At 43.2% G+C, this 20,074-nt stretch overlaps 1 protein-coding gene across 1 annotated transcript; it reads right to left on the bottom strand.

Annotated features, from left to right (window-relative positions):
• Positions 1-5,747: 5,747 nt before the first annotated feature.
• bloc1s1 (biogenesis of lysosomal organelles complex-1, subunit 1) lies at positions 5,748-18,862 on the bottom strand. The gene is made up of 4 exons (XM_035389597.1): positions 18,669-18,862; positions 16,712-16,784; positions 12,167-12,299; positions 5,748-7,061 (listed from the first exon to the last, which is right to left on the bottom strand). Exons 1-4 carry the CDS (start codon positions 18,727-18,729, stop codon positions 6,951-6,953), a joined length of 378 nt encoding a protein of 125 aa, XP_035245488.1. The 5' UTR covers positions 18,730-18,862; the 3' UTR covers positions 5,748-6,950.
• Between the last annotated feature and the right edge of the window lie 1,212 nt (positions 18,863-20,074).

The following is a 20,074-nucleotide window of genomic DNA, read 5'->3' as shown; positions in this document are numbered from 1 at the left end:
CAGCAGAAGAAGTAGGCCTGCACATTCACAGCCAATCCGCTGCATCGGTTAAAGAAAGCCAATCTTCATGGAACTGTACATCAACAGCCAATCCGCTGCATCGTTTTAAAGAAACCCAGTCTTTATGGAACATACATTTTATATTAAATTCAAATATTCCTCACAGTGAGACAGTGAGTTGCATAATAATAGTAATAATAATAATAATAATAATAATAATAATAATAATAATAATAAAATAACAACAACAACAACAACAACAACAATAATAATAATAGTAATAATAATAATAATACATTTATTACTGCAGCTCAAATAACTCAAAAGCAATGCATACATACATTCATGTATGGAAAAAAAGTATGCTAATAAAAAATTGGAAAAATAAACAAACAAGCGAACAAATAAAACTAAGTTACAATACAATGTAAATAATACAGTAAAAAACCACAAAGCTGACGAGAATAATCAATTTAAAGCCAGTTGAAAAAGATGCATTTTGAGTTGCTTTTTAAGATTACTGAGTCGGCTGTTCTGATGTGCTGTGGGAGAATGGTCCATAGTTTAGGAGTGTAATATCTGTGGATGACTGAAGATCTCGCACTGGAGCCCTACAAAAACAAATGTCTTGAGAAGGTGCTAGGTCATTTAGTGCTTTATAAACAAGTAGTAAAACATTCAAATAAATTCCAAATGAAACAGGGAGCCAGTGCAGAGCAGTAGGGGTGTAATACTATTTTGTCTTGGTTTTTGTTTGTTCAGTTGGCTTCTTGGATAGTAATCCAAACGGCTTGAAATAAAAGCACGTATCCCTTTTTCTGCGTCTTGTATAGTTAAAAAATGGCCTGACTTTGGCTATGTTCATGAGGTGAAAAATTGCAGGCTTGGTTACCTTGTCGATCCGTGGTTTAAAACTGAGGACTGCATTTACAATTATCACTAGGTTTTTGATTTTGTCTGTTGAGCCAGACTGACCAATATTGTGTACATCTTGTCTCTTATTATCATTTTATTATTTTCTGCCCATATGTCCATTTTGGGTGATGCACCCTCATCAACAAACATAAATATGATTTTTAAAAAGATGACACTATTCAGCTGCACAATTTATTCTTGTAACTCTGACAGAAGTATTATATGCATTTATTACAATAAAACCAGTCCTTTCATCAGCTGAATATCAAGGACAACCCTTTCCTAGTTTCCTAGTTTTTTTACATTTGACATTTCAACTGGTTGGTTTAGTAGACAGTGCAACCACTATGAAATGATATATTTTAAAAATTATTTGTGTATAATTAGCCTGTTGAATTTGCTCCTTGTGGAGCAGATGTTTTGTATCTTGTGACACTTTTTCTGTCATTCACCACACAAAGGCATCATTTATTTGGAATCATTAGGCACAACCCACATATACAAAAAAGACATTCTCATACTCCATAAATTCCCTGCAGTCAAACTGAAAATGCAGCCTTGCAAGTGACTCAAATATTTCCCACAAGTTTCCAGAAACCAAGAATTCATCGCTATTTTGTCAATGAATGACATGTAGGATGTAAATGCACAATGGGAAATGTAGTCCAGTGGTCATCCTTACAGTCAGTATAAGGAATGATAATATTCCTTCCACAGAAATACTGTAATATTCTGTGGTTTGCTCTCCAAGAAATGTAAAGTTTGTTGCTGTGATGGAAATTGAGAGGTTAGTGCTTGCTTCCAGACCAGTACAGTTGCTTAGCAGATGCCCTTATCCAGAGCAAAGAACAAAAGTGGAGAACATCAATGTATCTCTCAAGAATAAGGAGAGAAAGAGTTGTATATCATCAGCATACAAATGATTAAATGGGCCTAATGAGACTTGGTATGGAGAGAAAAGAGGAGGGGGCTAGGGACAGAACCCTGGGGGACACATCTCAAGAGTTCCTGAGGTCTCAAAACCACAGCCCGGCCTGGAAGGAGTGACAGTCAAGGTAGGAACCACCCAGTGGAGGGCTGTGCTACAGATCCACAGTGTAGTCAGGGAAGACTGCAGGACACATTACATTACATTACATTACATTACAGGCATTTAGCAGACGCTCTTATCCAGAGCGACTTACAGAACTTTTACATAGCATTTTACATTGTATCCATTTATACAGCTGGATATATACTGAAGCAATTTCGGTGAAGTACCTTGCTCAAGGGCACAACGGCAGTGTCGTACGCGGGAATCGAACCTGCGACCTTTCGGTTACAAGTCTAGTTCCTTACCCACTGTGCTACACTCCGTCCTACACACGGCAGCCAACCCTGTGAGAAGCTGCGGAGAGGTCACGGACAATAAGAGCAGAGACACAGAAGCGGACTTTGGAGTGTGCTTTAGAAGGTCATTATAATAGAAAAGGAGAGAAGAGCTGACTGAAAACAGTACCTTCAAGTGTCCCTGAGAGAGGGGAAAATAATTCACAAAAGTTATGGATCACAGAGGAGTCAAGGGTGGGTTTCTTGAGTGTGTGTCGGGGGGGGGGGGGGGGGGGGGTGGTTTTAGGGGTGTATTGAAGGGGGCAGGGACACATCCAGTGGACAGGGAACACTTCACAAGAGAGGAGATGAATGGGAGGATGTCAGGAGAGGTTGACTGACTGAAGGAGAGGTGAAGGGATGGGATCCAGGGAGCAGATGATGGGATAGCAGGAGTTGAGAGACATCATAATTTATACAAGGAGAGGATGCAGAGAGAGGGTAGGGCTATCGCAAGTCTGCTAACCTTGTTCCTGGGGATCAACTGTCCCGTAGGTTTTCACTCCAACCATAACAAAGCACACCTCATTCAACAGCCAGAGATCTCATTGAGCTGCTAATTATTAAAAACAGGTGTGGCAAATTTGGGTTGAAATGCAAACCTAAACAATGGTAGATTTCCAGGAACAGGGTTGGGGGTACTCAATAGTAGCAAAAGTGGGAAGAGGTTGTCTGGATTGAGCTGACTGTTTAGATAATAAATTGAATTCACTGGTACTTAATCAATTACTTTATTTGGTATTCATGAATTCTAAAGTACTTACAAGCAGTGTTGTATTTTTTTTTTGGGGGGGGGGGGGTACAGGGATGGTAACTTAAATATAAATAATCATAACTGGCAGTACAATGTCCCAACAAAATGGTATGATTATAAAAAAAAAAAAAAGAACAAATTGTTATAAATTCTCTGAAAAGATCGGTTTTCCCATTTTAATGGCCACTAGAGAGGAAACACTCGACTCGCCATCCCTCCTACGCACTAAACTTAATCACAACCATGCAAGCTCCATTTGTGAAGGGAGAAGAAGAGGTTTCAGCTGTAGGAATCGTCATCACATTCCAGTGCACTTCAAACTCATACATTTATTATGGCTTATGAAAAATTGCATGGATTCCAATTGAACAGCAGAAAATAAATTAAATATTGAAATGTCATACAAAAGCACTCACTTCATTAGTTATTAATTTATCATGAGCACTCTAACATTATAATATGATAAACCTGTAATCTTATTTAACACATTTTACTTTCAGCATCTATTATTAATATCCTTCGCATGGCAGGGGATGCATCAGCTGGCAAACTAAATATCCACTCGCGATTATAAGACCTGCACTCAAGATCAGAACAGAGTTCAGCATGCTTACAGTATTTGAAAGGGGAACATGCTTCGGCTTTCGCCAAGTTTAGCGTCACATCCCAACAGCGCTCAACCAACCCAAGAGCACAAAGTGGCCGTTGCGTTTTGACTTGTGATCATGCCATTGTGTGCGCCCTTGCGGTGGATAAGAAGCCTGACGTGACGTTACGATTGGCTCACGGGGCAAGTGGACCTGGAACTCAAAAGGAGATTACTTAAGGCTTTGTGCGTAAGAACATGTGACTAATAAACAGTCAATAATTCCCACTTCTCCACACTGCACACTTACATAAAGCCTCTTTTGTTCTACAACTCAAAACAAAGCGTGCTAATTCAGGTGTTAAAGGTCTAAATCCTCGGAGGAATGAAATTACTCAAATATATTTTCCGATCAATGTATCAGCCTCATTTTTTTTTTTTTTTGAGAAAAAACGAAATCTCTCCAAGGATCAATAGTCACCAACAACAAAGGAACATATCGTAAATATGAAAAAACGTCTATTCTGGAGATTCCTTTTTAAAAAAAAAAAACATCGAAATGTCGTATCCCATTGTCCATTTTTCATAAACCAACTACCTCAGTTATTTTACCTCATGACTACAGCAGAATACTGCCTTAGAGCGGGCTCATTTTTTAGAGCTCCAGTTTCCTGGAGATAGTCGCTTTTTGTTCAGTGCATTTGGAAATTTCACTGTACAGCTGAATATTTCCAGTAGACTAATTTATTCTGCCAACTCCATCATGGGACACAGCTGTATATTAACGGACATGTAAATTGTACTTCAGTATATATTTGTGTGCTCCATTGATAAAGTTGAAGCTGTTTTGTACTATATATCTGTTAAAAAAAAGTAGTTTCTTATCTCTAGATGCTGGGGTTTGGATGAAACCCCAAGTCACAAGCCTGTTTCTCATCCGGTTAAAGCACTATTACATTGTCTGGTATCATTCTGGTATCATTCAAGGTTCTATTCCAGTCTGTGGTTGGGTCCCACGGTCTGGTATCTGTTAAGGCTCTGTTCCAGTGTGTGGATGGGCCCCATGGTCTGGTATCTGTTAAGGCTCTGTTCCAGTGTGTGGATGGGCCCCATGGTCTGGTATCTGTTAAGGCCCTGTTCCAGTGTGTGGATGGGCCCTATCTGTTAAGACTCTGTTCAGTGTGTGGATGGGTCCCATGGTCTGGTATCTGTTAAGGTTCTGTTCCAGTGTGTGGATTGGCCCCATGGTCTGGTATCTGTTAAGGCTCTGTTCCAGTGTGTGGATGTTCCCCATGGTCTGGTATCTTTTAAGGCTCTGTTCCAGTGTGTGGATGGACCCCATGGTCTGGTATCTGTTAAGGCTCTGTTCCAGTGTGTGGATGGGCCCTATGGTCTGGTATCTGTTAAGGTTCTCTTCCAGTGTGTGGATGGGCCCTATGGTCTGGTATCGGTTAAGGCTCTGTTCCAGTGTGTGGATGGGCCCTATGGTCTGGTATCTGTTAAGGTTCTGTTCCAGTGTGTGGATGGGCCCTATGGTCTGGTATCTGTTAAGGCTCTGTTCCAGTGTGTGGATGGGCCCCATGGTCTGGTATCGGTTAAGGCCCTGTTCCAGTATCGACTGGTATTGAATGACACTATGCCAGTTAGCTGTGCTTTAGTGTCACTCCGGGAGGCAGATGACAGTGTCTCCTTGCACACAGTGTGACAGAGATGACAGTGTCTCGCCTGTTGGTCGATTAGGCGCCTGCCCGCTGAGCTGTCCATGAAGCGTCTCTGTCTGACTCACGGCGGTCAGCCCAGAAAATTATGAAGTGCCGACTGGCGTGTACGTCGCTGGAGTGTGCACGCTTGTCCGCACTCTCCCAAATTTACATGAGAGGTTTCAGCAGTGACTGCTCATGAATATGCCTGAATTCTCAATTGGGAGAGGGGGATCACTCAGCCAAATGTGGTTGAACTGGAAAGGAACCCCAACTTGGAACATAACTGTGACTGAATTGTAAAGAACGTCCTAACTGCTGTCTAGTTGTGTTAGAGGCTTTCATGAAGCACTGACCTAATGTCTTGTCCAGAACCTAACAAATTCTCAGTTTACATTTGGAAATACCAAACATGGAGAAATCCTTTTATATTAAATTTTTTTTATTACTTCCATTATGAGCTTTGTCAAAAGCTCACAGCTAACAATCATGTCCAAGCAAGGTTAATTAAAAAACACACAAAAGATACATTAATTTATTGCCAAGGTAACAGGGATCATACATGTAAACTCATTGGAAACACTTTGAAAATATTCTTAAAAAGCTATATTTAGCCACATAACAACTCTATATTAGAACATGCGATAGGGTCATAGATCATAAATATATTTACTAGTTGAGAAAAATTACCAAATTATGTTAATGACACGGCAGATGTACCCAATCTGCATGTGTGTTTTGTCATAAATGACATAGCATAATCAGTGCTAGTTTGTAAGTGAGGGGTGTCAAACTCCAGTCCTGGAGGGCCACAGTGTCTGCAGATTTAACTCCAGTTGTGGAGGGTTGCAGCGTCTACAGGTTTAACTCCAGTCCTGGAAGGTCGAAGTGCCTGCAGGTTTAACTCCAGTCCTGGTGGACTGTAGTGCCTGGACATTTAACTCCTGTCCTGAAGGGCTGCAGAGTCTGCAGGGTGTTGACCAATCAAAAACTTCAATGACCAATGAACTTCAGCGAGAAATGAACCTGATGCTGAAACCACACAGCAAACCAGCAGACACTGAGGCCCTCCATAACTGGATTCTGACACCGGTTTCAGCTATCAGAAAGGGCGGAAATGCCACATTATTATGCAACAGCGACAGAGAGTCTGAGCAAAAACACGGGACGGCGCTCTGCTTACTGGCCCGTGACTGAATGACACATTACCGTTCTGCACTCGCGTGCCGCAGAGAGCAAACAGCATCTTCGGCTTCGGACTGGATCTCAGAGCAGCGCAAGAAGACTTCAGTTCTGGCATCAGCACCCGTGAGAAACGCGTGAATTTCACTGTTCATTACAAACCAGGAGAAAACCCGCACTGTGACAAAAGACCCCGGGCGGTAAGCACAAGCACGATTACATCACTCTAATAGGCTTATTATTGACCAATGAGCCTTGTCACACCAGCGGCTAAAGCAAAGCCCTCCAGATCCTCGTACCCACTCATGACGGTTGGCAATACTTCAGCTGCTAATTTGTAATATGGGGGGGAATGGTTCAGGCCATGGAGGGGAACTGAAATGCATGTAGTTGTGTAAGTTCCCTCTGATTGGTGGGCTGGTTGCCATGGTGGTGGTGGTGGTGTCTAGGAGGAGGCTGCCTGCAGCTGGCCTTTGTGGACGTACTCCAGCGCCGTGGCAATGGTCCTCATGTCCATCTCAATGCTGCGGGCCCAGTTCTCCACATCCCCGATTTCCTGCGGACACAAAGCATTTAACATGCCATTGCATTACATTTACCATAACATATTAAATTCAGCATGCCATTACATTACATTTACCATAACGTAGTACATTTAACACACCATTACATTACATTTACCATAACATTAAATTCAGCATGCCATTACATTACATTTACCATAACGTAGTACATTTAACACACCATTACATTACATTTACCATAACATTAAATTCAGCATGCCATTACATTACATTTACCATAACGTAGTACATTTAACACACCATTACATTACATTTACCATAACATTAAATTCAGCATGCCATTACATTAACCATAACGTAGTACATTTAACACACCATTACATTACATTTACCATAATGTATTAAATTCAGCTTGCCATTACATTACATTTACCATAACATTAAATTCAACATGCCATTACATTACATTTACCATAATGTAGTACATTTAAAATATATGGGGAAAGGTGCAATGGTTCAAGGAGACTCGTCAATACGACCTCCTATGCATATGCGTATAGCCATCTTACTACACACTCTTTTGCATCTGTTCATTTTCGTCAATAAGCATACTGTAAAATAAACCGCATTCACTTTAACCTGGCATTCCTTTTTGACTGTTACTGCTGCACACCTAGCAGTTTCAAAGTCCTAACATAAGAATTGAACTCAGGATATCTGCACCCCGTAGTCACTCACCTAAACACTAGTGCCGTAGCAGGAAACACAACTGCATCTATGCAGGCTACACACCAGACCTGGGTCAAATACAAATACGTACTTTCAAAATGTACTGAAATACATATTTGGGTAGTATTTTTCAAATAAATTTACACACAAAATACTTTGTATTTGATTGATTTAAATTATTTTAGTGGAAAACCAAATACTTTCCCAAATAGAATTTAAAAAAGACATTCCTTTAAATAAATACTTTCCTGGGAAACCAAATGCTTTTCAAACAGCATTTAGAGCCTTTTAAAAACACTTTAAAATACACATTTTGAAATATTTTGAAATATTTCAGTGCTGGACAACAGCAACGACCGAGCCAGCAACAATGTGCTGAAGGGAGTATCCCAGAGTTCTTTGTGCAATCTTTGTGAGTGGCCTCGATGTGATGTCAGTGAGTTATAATACTGAGGGCACTTCAGGGGAACTACTAGGGGCTAGGGGTTGAATATGGAAATGGGTACAAATCCATTTCTAAGGCTCTGGGTCTCCACCAAACAACAGTAAGAGCAATTATCTCCAAATGGAGAAAAGTTGGAACAGTGTGGATCTTCCCAGGAGTGGCCGGGCGGAAAAAATTCTCCAAGGGTGCAGCAACAACTCATCCTGGGGGTCACAAAACATCCCAGAAGAACATCCAAAGAACTGCAGGCCTCCTTAGCCTCAGCTAAGGTCAAAGTTCATGACTCCACAATATGAAAGACACTGGGAAAAATGGGATTCATGGGAGAGTAGCAAGGCAGAAAACACTTCCAACCAACAGAAAGGTCAATGCTCATCTCACATTAGCAGAAAAGTACCTGGATGATCTCCAAGCCATTTGGAATAATGTTTTATAAACAGATGAGCCAAAAGTGGAACTTTCTGGACAACATGGGTCATGTCTAACATATTGCCAATATAGCATTTCACAGTAAGAACATCATACTAACAGTCAAGCATGGTGGTGGTAGTGTGATGGTGTGGGGATACATTGCTGCCTTTGGACCTGGATGAGTCGCCATTATTGAAAGAACCATGAATTCTGCTCTGTACCAGAAAATCCTTAAGAAGAATGTCTGGTCATCAGTCCGTGAGCTGAAGCAGAAATGTAATTAGGTTATGCGGACTGTGGCTGATTTGAAATTATCGGAAGCACTTTGTTGCAGTTATTGCTGCTGAAGGTTGTGCAGCTAATTATTAAGTTTAAGGGGGCAATTACTTTTCACATGAGTGATATGCATGTTTGACAACTTGTTCATTAAATAAATAAAACAATAACTTTAAAAATGTGTTTTGTTCACTCAGGTTCCCATTGTCTAGTATGACAGATCTGAAACCATTCAGTGTGACAAATATGGAATAATAAGCCTGCACTATATAACAGGGTACCGAGGCTCCATTCCTAATAAACTGACTCTTGACTGAAAGGAAACCACAGAAAAACTTCCATACACTCCAATGCTCCAGGAATTAGCTTTGAAATACACCCCTATCGTACAAACTCAGTACTCACATCTCACATGTTGGCTTGCAGTAGCCTTTTAGCCCCACAAGGGGGCATCGCGGAACAAGAAACTGAGTATTGGTGGGAGGGTTTAGGCACTTTCTGAAAGCACACTCACAAATCTCTCACTAGGTTTGGCCCATTACAGTGAGCTGCATGATGATCAAACACTGCAGGGGGTGAGATTTTAGAAGGTGTGATACATCTGAGACAATCTTGTGTAGGATGACTCACGTCTTTATGACACAGCCCACAGTAAAGTGATACGGTCTGCCTGACGGACATCTGAGCGTTATCCTTTCACACTTTAAAAGAGAGTGGAGTTCTGCTGACTGAGTCAGAGCCGCAATCTACTGACTGTAATAATCCCCTTTCCCATCAACTCACACACGCACACATCCATCTCACACACACACCTTTCACACACATCCATCTCAAACACAACCATCTCACACACACATCCATCTCACACACATCCATTTCACACACACACATCCAACTCTCACACAACCATCTCACACACACGTCCAACTCACATACATCCATCTCACACACAACCATCTCACACATCTCTCTCACACACACACACACACACCTCTCTCACACACACACACACACACACACCTCTCTCTCTCTCTCTCTCTCTCACACACACACACACCTCTCTCTCTCACACACACACACACACACCTCTCTCACACACACACACACACACACCTCTCTCTCTCTCTCTCTGTCACACACACACACACACATCACACAAGCCACTTCCACTGAAGCCTGAGTGAGGGCTGTTTGATGTAACCACAGCAGGTGCTTGTCCATCCACAGCCACATACCAGCACTGCAGGCTGCACTGATGACGAGCCGCACATCAATGCATGTAATACGCACATCCAAACGCAGCAGCGCTGCTGGGAAAGAGCTGAATCAGAGCGGAAACACACATGTACCTCTCTCTTACACACACACACATACACACACACACACACACACACCTCTCTCTCACACACACACACATACACACACACCTCTCTCTCTCACACACACACACACACACACACCTCTCTCTCTCTCTCTCTCTCTAACAAACACCTCTCTCTCTCACGCATGCGCACACACCTCTCTCTCTCTCACACACACACACATACACACACACACATACACAACTCTCTCGCTCACACACACACACACACACACACCTCTCTCTCTCACACACACACACACACACACACCTCTCTCTCTCTCTAACAAACACCTCTCTCTCTCACGCATGCGCACACACCTCTCTCTCTCTCACACACACACACACACACACCTCTCTCTCTCTTACGCACGCGCACACACCTCTCTCGCTCTCTCTCTCACACACACACACACACCTCTCTCTCTCTCTCACACACACACACCTCTCTCTCTCTCTCACACACACACACCTCTCTCTCTCTCACACACACACACACACACACACACACACCTCTCTGTCTCTCTCACGCACACACACACACACACCTCTCTCTCTCTCACGCGCACACACACACATACCTCTGTCTCTCTCACATACACACACCTCTCTCTCACACACATACCTCTCTTTCTCTGTCCAGCCATTTTAGAGGAGGTAATAAACAAATCTTTGGAGCATTAAATTACATGAAAGGTCCCCCGCCACCCCCTCCCTGTATTACTGATGAGAAGGCCACTACACTGCCCCCCATCTCAAACTGTAATAAAAATAAAATATATGACCAAGATATTATAAACACTGTGACATATGGGCAAATACATAAATAATTTCCACTTTCATATATTGCAATGTCTTTAAAAAATACTGCTGTGAAATAATTTAATTAATCAAATGGAAATGTAATTCAATCTTTCAGTGCTACTGCGGTGGTTTTCAAAAGTCATCAGTATAAATACTTGACTTTATGGAAAGTGGACAAAATGAAACATGTCCTTTTTTTTTTAGAGTACGCATAAGGAGTTGGAGTGTTTTTGTTTGTTTTTAAAAAAAAAAATAATTTCCGGTTGTGACGGAAACCATCATGAGGTTGATCTTATCTGATAACGATAAAAGAGGCTTGCAGTTTCATTTTGGACTGCAAACATTTCACTGTCATGCTACTTCCGAGAGTGATGACCACAGATACAAACTCATTTCACAGCTGCAGCAACAGAGACCAGGACGAGATGACAATCAGCACTCGGGGAAAACCAAACAAAACAAGAAATATTCTCGTTTACAGACAGGGAAGCAATCAGATTCCATTTCAGAAAATACTCCCGTTGACAGACACGGAAGCAAACAGATTCCATTTCAGACTGGCTTTTCCTTCAGGCAGCCATCTTAAGTACCAATAAGCATTAAAAACACAAGCTTATTATACTGTACGCAGATACACGCACCATTCTAAATAACATTTTTATTCGGTGAATAAAGCTTTTTATAATCTTCTGTTATCTTCCATAATAAGCCAGGGATGTCAGGCTGAACTTTTCTGCATTCTGAAACAGAAGCCCACCATTTATTTAGTGGGAATTTGATGCCAGTGGCTTCTCTGATTGGCTGGGCCAGGACTGTGGGGGGTGAGCTGGCATTATTAGAGGAAATGCAGTGGAAATACGAACGGGATCGCTGTGAGTTTGGTGGTTCTGTACGAACGGGAACCCTGTGAGTTTGGCGTGTCTGACCCAAGTGTGTGTGAGCCCAGGCTGGTAGTTTGTGACCGCGGTGATTAGTGCTGTCTGTTGTTAATGGACGCAGGTCTGGTTTTGGTCAGAGGGGACGGTTCTGACCCAGCCTGGCTGTGATGGTGTAGAAAGGGCTGGTTTGGGTCAGAGGGGACAGTTCTGACCTGGCCTGGCTGTGGGTCTTACCTTCAGTGCCTGGTTGAAGCCCTCCACCATGCTGATCCACTGGGCCGTCTGCTTGGCAAACTGGCTGGCCTGCACCTGCAAGGTCTTCACCTCGTGGTCCAGCTTGCGCTGGTTCACATAGGCCTGGGCCACCCTGCCAAGGCACAGACACACAACCGACAGTGTCAGTTAACATAGGCCTGAGCCACCTTGCCAAGGCACAGACACACAACCGACAGTGTCAGTTAACATAGGCCTGAGCCACCCTGCCAAGGCACAGACACACAACCGACAGTGTCATTTAACATAGGCCTGAGCCACCCTGCCAAGGCACAGACACACAACCGACAGTGTCAGTTAATAGGCCTGAGCCACCCTGCCAAAGACAGACACACAACCGACAGTAACAGTTAACATAGGCCTGGGCCACCCGGCCATGGACAGACACACAACCGACAGTGTCAGTTAACATAAGCCTGAGCCACCCTGCCAAAGACAGACCATTTCATATTCAGAGCAATGAAATACTTATTAGAAATTACGTATTAGATACTCACCAGTTCTCTCTCTCTTACACACACACACACAGACACATGTATCTGAATTGGTTCTCATTTGAATTAAAATGTGAAAACTCTAGATCCCCAAGCATAATGGGCAGTCATTTGAAAGTAATAATTGAGAGATCAGATTCTGCTTTGTTCACAGATAACACGATAATAAAGCACGCCTATGATTTATGAACAAATTTCCTTAACACATAGGCTATTTGCTTATTCCATTATCCTGAATGCAATCCACTTCTAGGAATATGCAGCCTGCCAGAATAAAATCCTTTGGGATGGAAGCTATTCTCAGAAGCTGGCTGCGGCCTAATTATCTGACCCAGGCCTGGCACGTATTAACCCTTTATGGGTTATTAATTCAAATACGTGATTGGAATGTTCTTAACTGAACATTCTAATCACAAATATGCGATTGGAATGTTCGTAACTGAACATTCTAATGCTGATGTCACAATCACTACTGACACTTAAAAGCAATGGAGTTCTAGAACAGTCACTCAGAATTTAGAAAAGAAAACATTCCAAAAAAAAAAAAAACCAGCTCTTCGAAGGGTGGATGAATCTAAAGCCGCAGAAGGTCACGCGCGAGTACGCAGCGGGACCCGTAATGGCCGCTGAGCTGGGCGAAGGCAGGAAAAAGCCGAGCGTGAGCGCACAGGTCACAGTAACAGCAGCATTACCCAGGCACCCTCTTTATCGGTAACGGGCGTCCACCGCAGCGCCTGAAACGCCGGGCACTGCGCTCCCTGCGGCTAACGGAAGGGCGCCAGCGCTGCCGCGCGGCGCGACGTGCCCAGCGGCGCGGACGTGTTTAAACGGTGAGTAACGGCTCTGGAGCGGTGGAGCACACCCCGGAGACGCAGCACAGCTGCTCGCTTCGTCTCGGCCGCTCCTGCACTTTTTAAACAGCGTTTATTTTCCAGGTAATCACCTGTCCGGTTCTCTCATCGCGTCTGAACGTTTCCCACGTGGCTCGTCCTCATAAAGAGCCACAGAGCAGGAGGGCTCAACTGGGATCCCAAACTTAGTATATTTTAACTTAATGACTTCCAAATTTATGAGAAAAATGGCCAAACTGATCTGAGGTCAGGGCCTGAATTTATAAAAGCCCTTCACTGGAGACGTGCTGATCCAGTATCATTTCTGCCTCTTAGCTCATATTGAATTAGGACAGGATATTTAGAGGGCAAACTGATCCTAGATCAGCCATGCTGCTCTGAGAGTCTTTATGAGTCCAGGCTCTGACGGAGGATCAGTTTTTAGCTCATAATGGGGTAAGGACTGAGGGTACGGCCAGGAGAAAACTGATCCAAGATCAGCTCTCGTACTCCAAGAGGCTTTGACAGTATGGGGACTGCTCTCATTTCATTCCCTCTTTGGTCAGTCCCACATGCTACTGGAATGTACTTGAAAAAGATATTTAGAAAGTCTGCCCAATGCATGCTGGGATAAGGCTCCAATTCCCCTGCATCCTGATCAGAAATAAGCAGGTTAGATAATGGACGGATGGATGGACGGACGGATATTTAGAAAGCACTGTAATGTGTTTGGGAATCAATCTTAACAAAACTTGTTTTTAAATACTTGATATACAGTGCTTTCAAATAAAATGCTATTCCAGGAATGTCTTCATATACGTTACCCCTTTAAGGTGAAATAAAAACAAATGGAACGTATACACCTGTTTAAGAAAAGAGGGCAACGTTTTCCACGGTTCCCGTCAGCGAGGTGACCGTGGGAGAGCCTCCCAGCTGTTTATAAAGTGAACTTAAAACGCTGAGTCATCCACTCAGACAATCGATCAGAAGTATCAAGACGCACTGACGGTAATGTAACTGAAGACCAGGCGCATGAAAGAGGAATTCGGAGGCACAAAGGGGTTATCGAGCCCAGAGCGTTCGGCTGCGTCCGAACCCTGGACCGCGGGCCAGTGACTCAAACCCGCCAGAGCTGCGCAGGGCGGGTGTCAGTTCCACCCCCCCCCCCCCCCCCCCCCCCCCCCCCCCCCCCCCCCCCCAAACCTCAGATCTGCATTACTCCACAGCTGGCCTCATTGTCAGGCTCAGAACATTGCGGTACAGTCACCTAGCAGACGCTTCTGCCCAGCGTGACTTGCAAATCTTATGGGGCTCTAAAACTGGCCCAGCCTGTCTGGTTCATTCCCTTAAAATAATACAAGCATCCTCTCGCTTCTCAAAATAATACCCTCACAAGGGAGTTTAGTGAACGCTTTCCACTGGCCCAGAAAGCTATCGTGTGCAACAAAGGATAATGTTATATGCTTACAGAAGCTTCTGAGGACAAGATGGTTTTACAATGGCAGGTACCTGGGCAATCTGGGGTTTGTAGTCTTAAGCAAGGAAATACACTTCAAGCGACACCAAAAGCAGCTTGTGAAGTGACATTATGTTTCCAGAGGTGGTATGTATGAAAAAGATTAATGATCACTTCTTATATTGTGCCGGTACATCTTTCCTTCTCAGTTCATAAGCAGTGCGGTGTCTTCGCTCCCAATGACCCGAGCAGCAGTGTTGATATAGGAAGCCGTGTCACCATTTCCTTCAGCACAGGCTGCATGCGCCACACAGTACCACCCAAAAAGAAGTTCAAAATAATTTTTAAAATGAATAATATGGTGACATGCATACATACATCCTCAGGAGGCATGACATCCCTGGGCAGCAGTTTTGGAGTTCAAGAGGTGTTTTAACCTCAAATTACCAAATGCCCTGATGCCAGCCCAGGGAAAGCCAGCTAGTCATCAGGTCACATGGACCTCACACCTAAAAACACACTGAAAGAGAATGTGGAGTGAGTCCATCAAAAAGAGCTTTTTTGTTTTTGCTCTGGATGGACTGGACTGCATTTATATAGCGCTTTTATCCAAAGCACTTTACAATTGATGCCTCTCATTCACCCATTCACACACACACTGACACACCAACGGTGAAAGGCTGCCATGCAAGGTATCAATCAGCTTGTTGGGAGCAATTAGGGGGATAGGGGTCTTGCTCAGGGACACTTCGACACGCCCAGGGCGGGGGATCAAACCGGCAACCCTCCGACTGCCAGACAACCGCTCTTACCTCCTGAGCTATGTCGCCCCATCTGGGCACAAGAAACGGCTGCCTGATGAGCTATGGAGCTTCAGGCTCGCTCTGTGGTGGTGTTGAGTGTCACATGACTCATGCCAAATGGCTGGATGAATAACCCCCTTAGAATGCGAAGGCCTCGTCTTCACCCAGGAAGTGAACGACACGCATTTCTGACCACTGACTAGCTGCTCTCTGAAACCGACTAATCGTTTTTAAAAACCGTCCGATGCAGGATACTGCTATTAAATCACGCCACTACTTGAAACGGCGCAGACGACGAGATTAAAATAAGATTAAAACGAGATTATTTTATTTTAAAAATAAGCATTGCTATATGTTATCCAGAACGACTGTACGCTTCTTCGCTCACTGCACAGATTAACACATGATCTTCAACGAAGTGGCAGGTTATAGTTATGTAAGATTCAGTAGTCACTGCCGTCTACACGCAGATAGCTAGCACAGCATTGTCCAACTTGGAATGGTACAGAGAGTGGCGGCTGTTTCACTACATCGAGCTGTGATGGTTTTTTGAGCAACAGTGCATCTCACAGGAGTACATTCTGCCTCGGGCTAAAATGTGTTTTGTGAGGTCACAGTGACCTTGACCTTTGACAACCAAAATCTAATCAGTTCATCCTTGAGTCCAAATGGACGTGTGTGCCAAATTTGAAGAAAGTCCCTCAAGGCGTTCCTGAGATATTGCGTTCACGAGAATCAGGACGGACGGACGGACGGACGGACAGCCCGAAAACATAACTCCTCCGGCCACGGCTGTGCCGTTGTGGAGGCATGAGAAACATGTATTATTTAATTTAACATTTAACATGCGTGTTCTTGACTGACCATCAACAAACTGATAAATTGTTCACATCCCTAGTCTCCGCAGAGTCGCACAGCCTTACCCAACGTTAAGGTGGTCCACCAGGGCCTCAGTCAGACATGCTGCAGCTGCTATCGCCTCCCGCCTGCGTCTCTCTGTGGGGAACAATAATGAGCACAGGCAGGTTACATCTGACACCCCTGTCACATGACCAATAACAATGAGCACAGGCAGGTCACATCTCTGACACCCATGTCACATGACCAATAATAACCAACACAGGCAGGTTACAGCTCTGACACCCCTATCACATGACCAATAATAATGAGCACAGTCAGGTTAGATCTCTGACACCCCTGTCACATGACCAAAAATAATGAGCACAGGCAGGTTACACAGAAAGCGTACATAGGAACTGGAAAGTGTAGGAGTGGCCAGTCAGTGAAACCTAGGAAGTATCGAGAAACAACCTCTACTGCGCATCTTCACAACTGTTCAGGGCAAAAGAGCTTGCTGCCCATTGAATTCAATGTAGAAATCCAAGGTGATTTAACAACCAAAGAACACCTCATCGTTCCATTTTTTGTGACCATAAATTTCATTACGTGCAGCAGTTTCTGAAACAATGGTTATTTTGGTCCAGAAGTCATGGGAAAATATTTATTAAAATGTGCATATTTTATTACATAATTCATATTTTTCAGTCTGCTTTTCATATGAAAAGTAACGGTCGTCAATCGAGTTTCAAAATACCATCGGGGAAGTTTTATTTTGCCTTCAAAAGTCTTATGCTCCCCATTCACTGTAATGGTGAGCTCAATGTTTTGCCCTCAGCAATGAAGACATGCGCAATACAAGCTTACTGTACTTCCAGGACTTCATCACTTAGGATGGCTGAGGGTGTGCTTTCCTGTCTAGTATAGTCATGTCTATGAGGTTACATCTCTGACGCCCCAGTCACTTGACCAATAATAATGAACACAAGCAGGTTATATCTCTGAAACCACTGTCACATGACTAATAATATTGGACATATGCAGGTTAGATCATTGAAACCACTGTCACATTACTAATAATAATGAACACAAACAGGTTACATCTCTGAAACCCACGTCACATGACTAATAATAACAATGACTATACGGGGGCTGTGCGTCAATGCCTGAGAGGTTGAAAAGCTGACCTGCACCAGGTTAAACTGAGCCCGGCTTATGCACGCGGGGGCATAAACTGCACATACGTGGGAGATGGCGGCCTGAAGACTGGCCAGGTGATCGCGTGCACGCAGAAGGAGCCCTCTCTCTGTTGCGTGTAACTTTGGGGATCTCAGCTCCCATTGCTGGATGACATATTTAATAGCACTGGGCATTAAGTGCACAACCACGATCAGTTTCAGCTTAAACACGCTTTCAGCTACTTTAATTGATCACAGCATTGGCTGTGTGCACAGTGTGTCTCCAAGAACGAACATGAATACCACTGAAATAAATGAACTGGTTTTCGTTCACTACACAGCTTCAGAGGAACTTCATCATAGTTAGTTCAATATAGCTAGTTAACGTCAGCCGTCGAGCGCAAGCTCTAAACACTAAAAGCTACTAACTATACTGTATTTTAATCTTGTGCAAATGGGAATGAAGAAAATTACATTAACTGTTAAATTAACGTCAGTTTTATTATTTTAGAAATGGTCGGCCGGCTGGCGAACAAAGTTTACAGCATATTCACAACATAAGAAATAATGCTAAATGAAAAACTACCTTACTTCCGCTAACAACAAATATTACACCGGATTGACACATTCAGTACACCAATCAAAGATTACATCTGAAGACATAAGACCAATCACAACTTCCTAGGGCGGGGTGAATCCTACATCACTCCTCGCCCACTTACGACAGAGCCAGGGAATCGCTGAGATGCGACCCCGCATTCTGCCGTCGCTCGTCGGAACAACCAAGTAGGATAGCACCGAGTCTCTGCAGAAACTAGGCCCCACGCCCGGAGAATAAAAATAAACAATAAGCGACGTTTTATACCTTGGAGTTCTTTCCTTTCGTTTTGCTTCGCTTGGTGTTCCTTAAGCAAACGGGAAAGCATTCTTAAGGTTTATGTCCCCGTTCATCTGACGACTAATTGCTAAAACTATAGCCAGCTAGCTCATTCCTGTGGAGGCAGTCAGCAGCTGGTTAGCAGTCACTGCATGCGGGAAGTTCGATCTGTCATGTGACTGACTGTTCCCACGCGGTATTAATGTCAGTGATGACATAGTTTACTTTCATAGATTGCTGGCGAGCTGTAGCTTACGTGATGATGATGATGATGATGATGATGATGATTATTATTATTACTATAGCTAAGCTATAACCCTATTGTTTTTGTTCAGGTTTTTATTATTAATTCATTAAAAAAATTATTATTATTATTATTATTATTATTATTATTATTATTATTATTATCCACTAAAACGAAATGGGCTGCCAATACCGTAAATTGTTGAGCTTTGAAACTTGGCTGGTATGTTCCCATGCCTCCCCTCTACTCAGGTTATTGCAATGACGCCTAGTGGCCAGATGGTGACGCTGTAACGAGGCAATTTACGTTTTGGCCCATATCCCTGAACTGTGTGGTGTAGAATCAAGAATCTGTGGATGCTGAACCTCAATAATTATCAAACAAATGTTGACTTTTCAAAACAATATGGCCACCACATGGCAATCAGTTGTCATGGGTGTGGCCATTTTTATTTAAACAGGCGTAACTAGGCAGCTGTTTAATAGGTGACTTAGTTGATGCGCCAGTCTTAACGACTACTTGTATTTTTATTTATTTTTATTTTTCCATAGATTGCGTTGTTGCCGTTCTCGTTGTTAGTGTTAATCAGTTTAACCACAAGGGTCCAGGTTGAACTATGCGGTTGTTCCCTGTACTTGGACCGGTACTTCTCTCTAGGGGTTTCGTCATACTTGTTCCTGGTTATGGTTATACACTTTGTTGTACGTCGCTCTGGATAAGAGCGTCTGCCAAATGCCTGTAATGTAATGTAATATAACTCATGAAAGCCATTGTAATCCTACAGTCCATGATTCCAATGAAGCATGCAAGTTTTGGTGCATGCTTGCCCATAGGGGGCGCTATGAAATGCGTTGGCCAATGAGGCTTGAATTTTGTAAGGGACATCTCTGTGAAAGCCCTCATCAATGAAAAACTTTGCCTCAAAAAAACATCAGCAACCATTTTTTCCCCCACCATTTAGATAAAAATAAAATAAAACTTTTGCCAACTTGTCCTAGGCCATTGAGCTGAGTGTCACCAAATTAGGCTTGAAAGGATTTGTGGAGTCTGAAATTGCATAATTATTGAAAAAATGTTGAACTTTCAAAACAATATCACTGCCCTCTGCAAATAAATAGTTGTGGGTGTGGCCATTTTTACTAAAACAGCT

Source organism: Anguilla anguilla, chromosome 13 (assembly GCF_013347855.1).
Source record: "Anguilla anguilla isolate fAngAng1 chromosome 13, fAngAng1.pri, whole genome shotgun sequence".
Taxonomy (NCBI): Eukaryota; Metazoa; Chordata; class Actinopteri; order Anguilliformes; family Anguillidae; genus Anguilla; species Anguilla anguilla.
The sequence above is the reverse complement of the archived record's forward strand: the minus strand, read 5'-3'. Positions and strand labels throughout refer to the sequence as shown.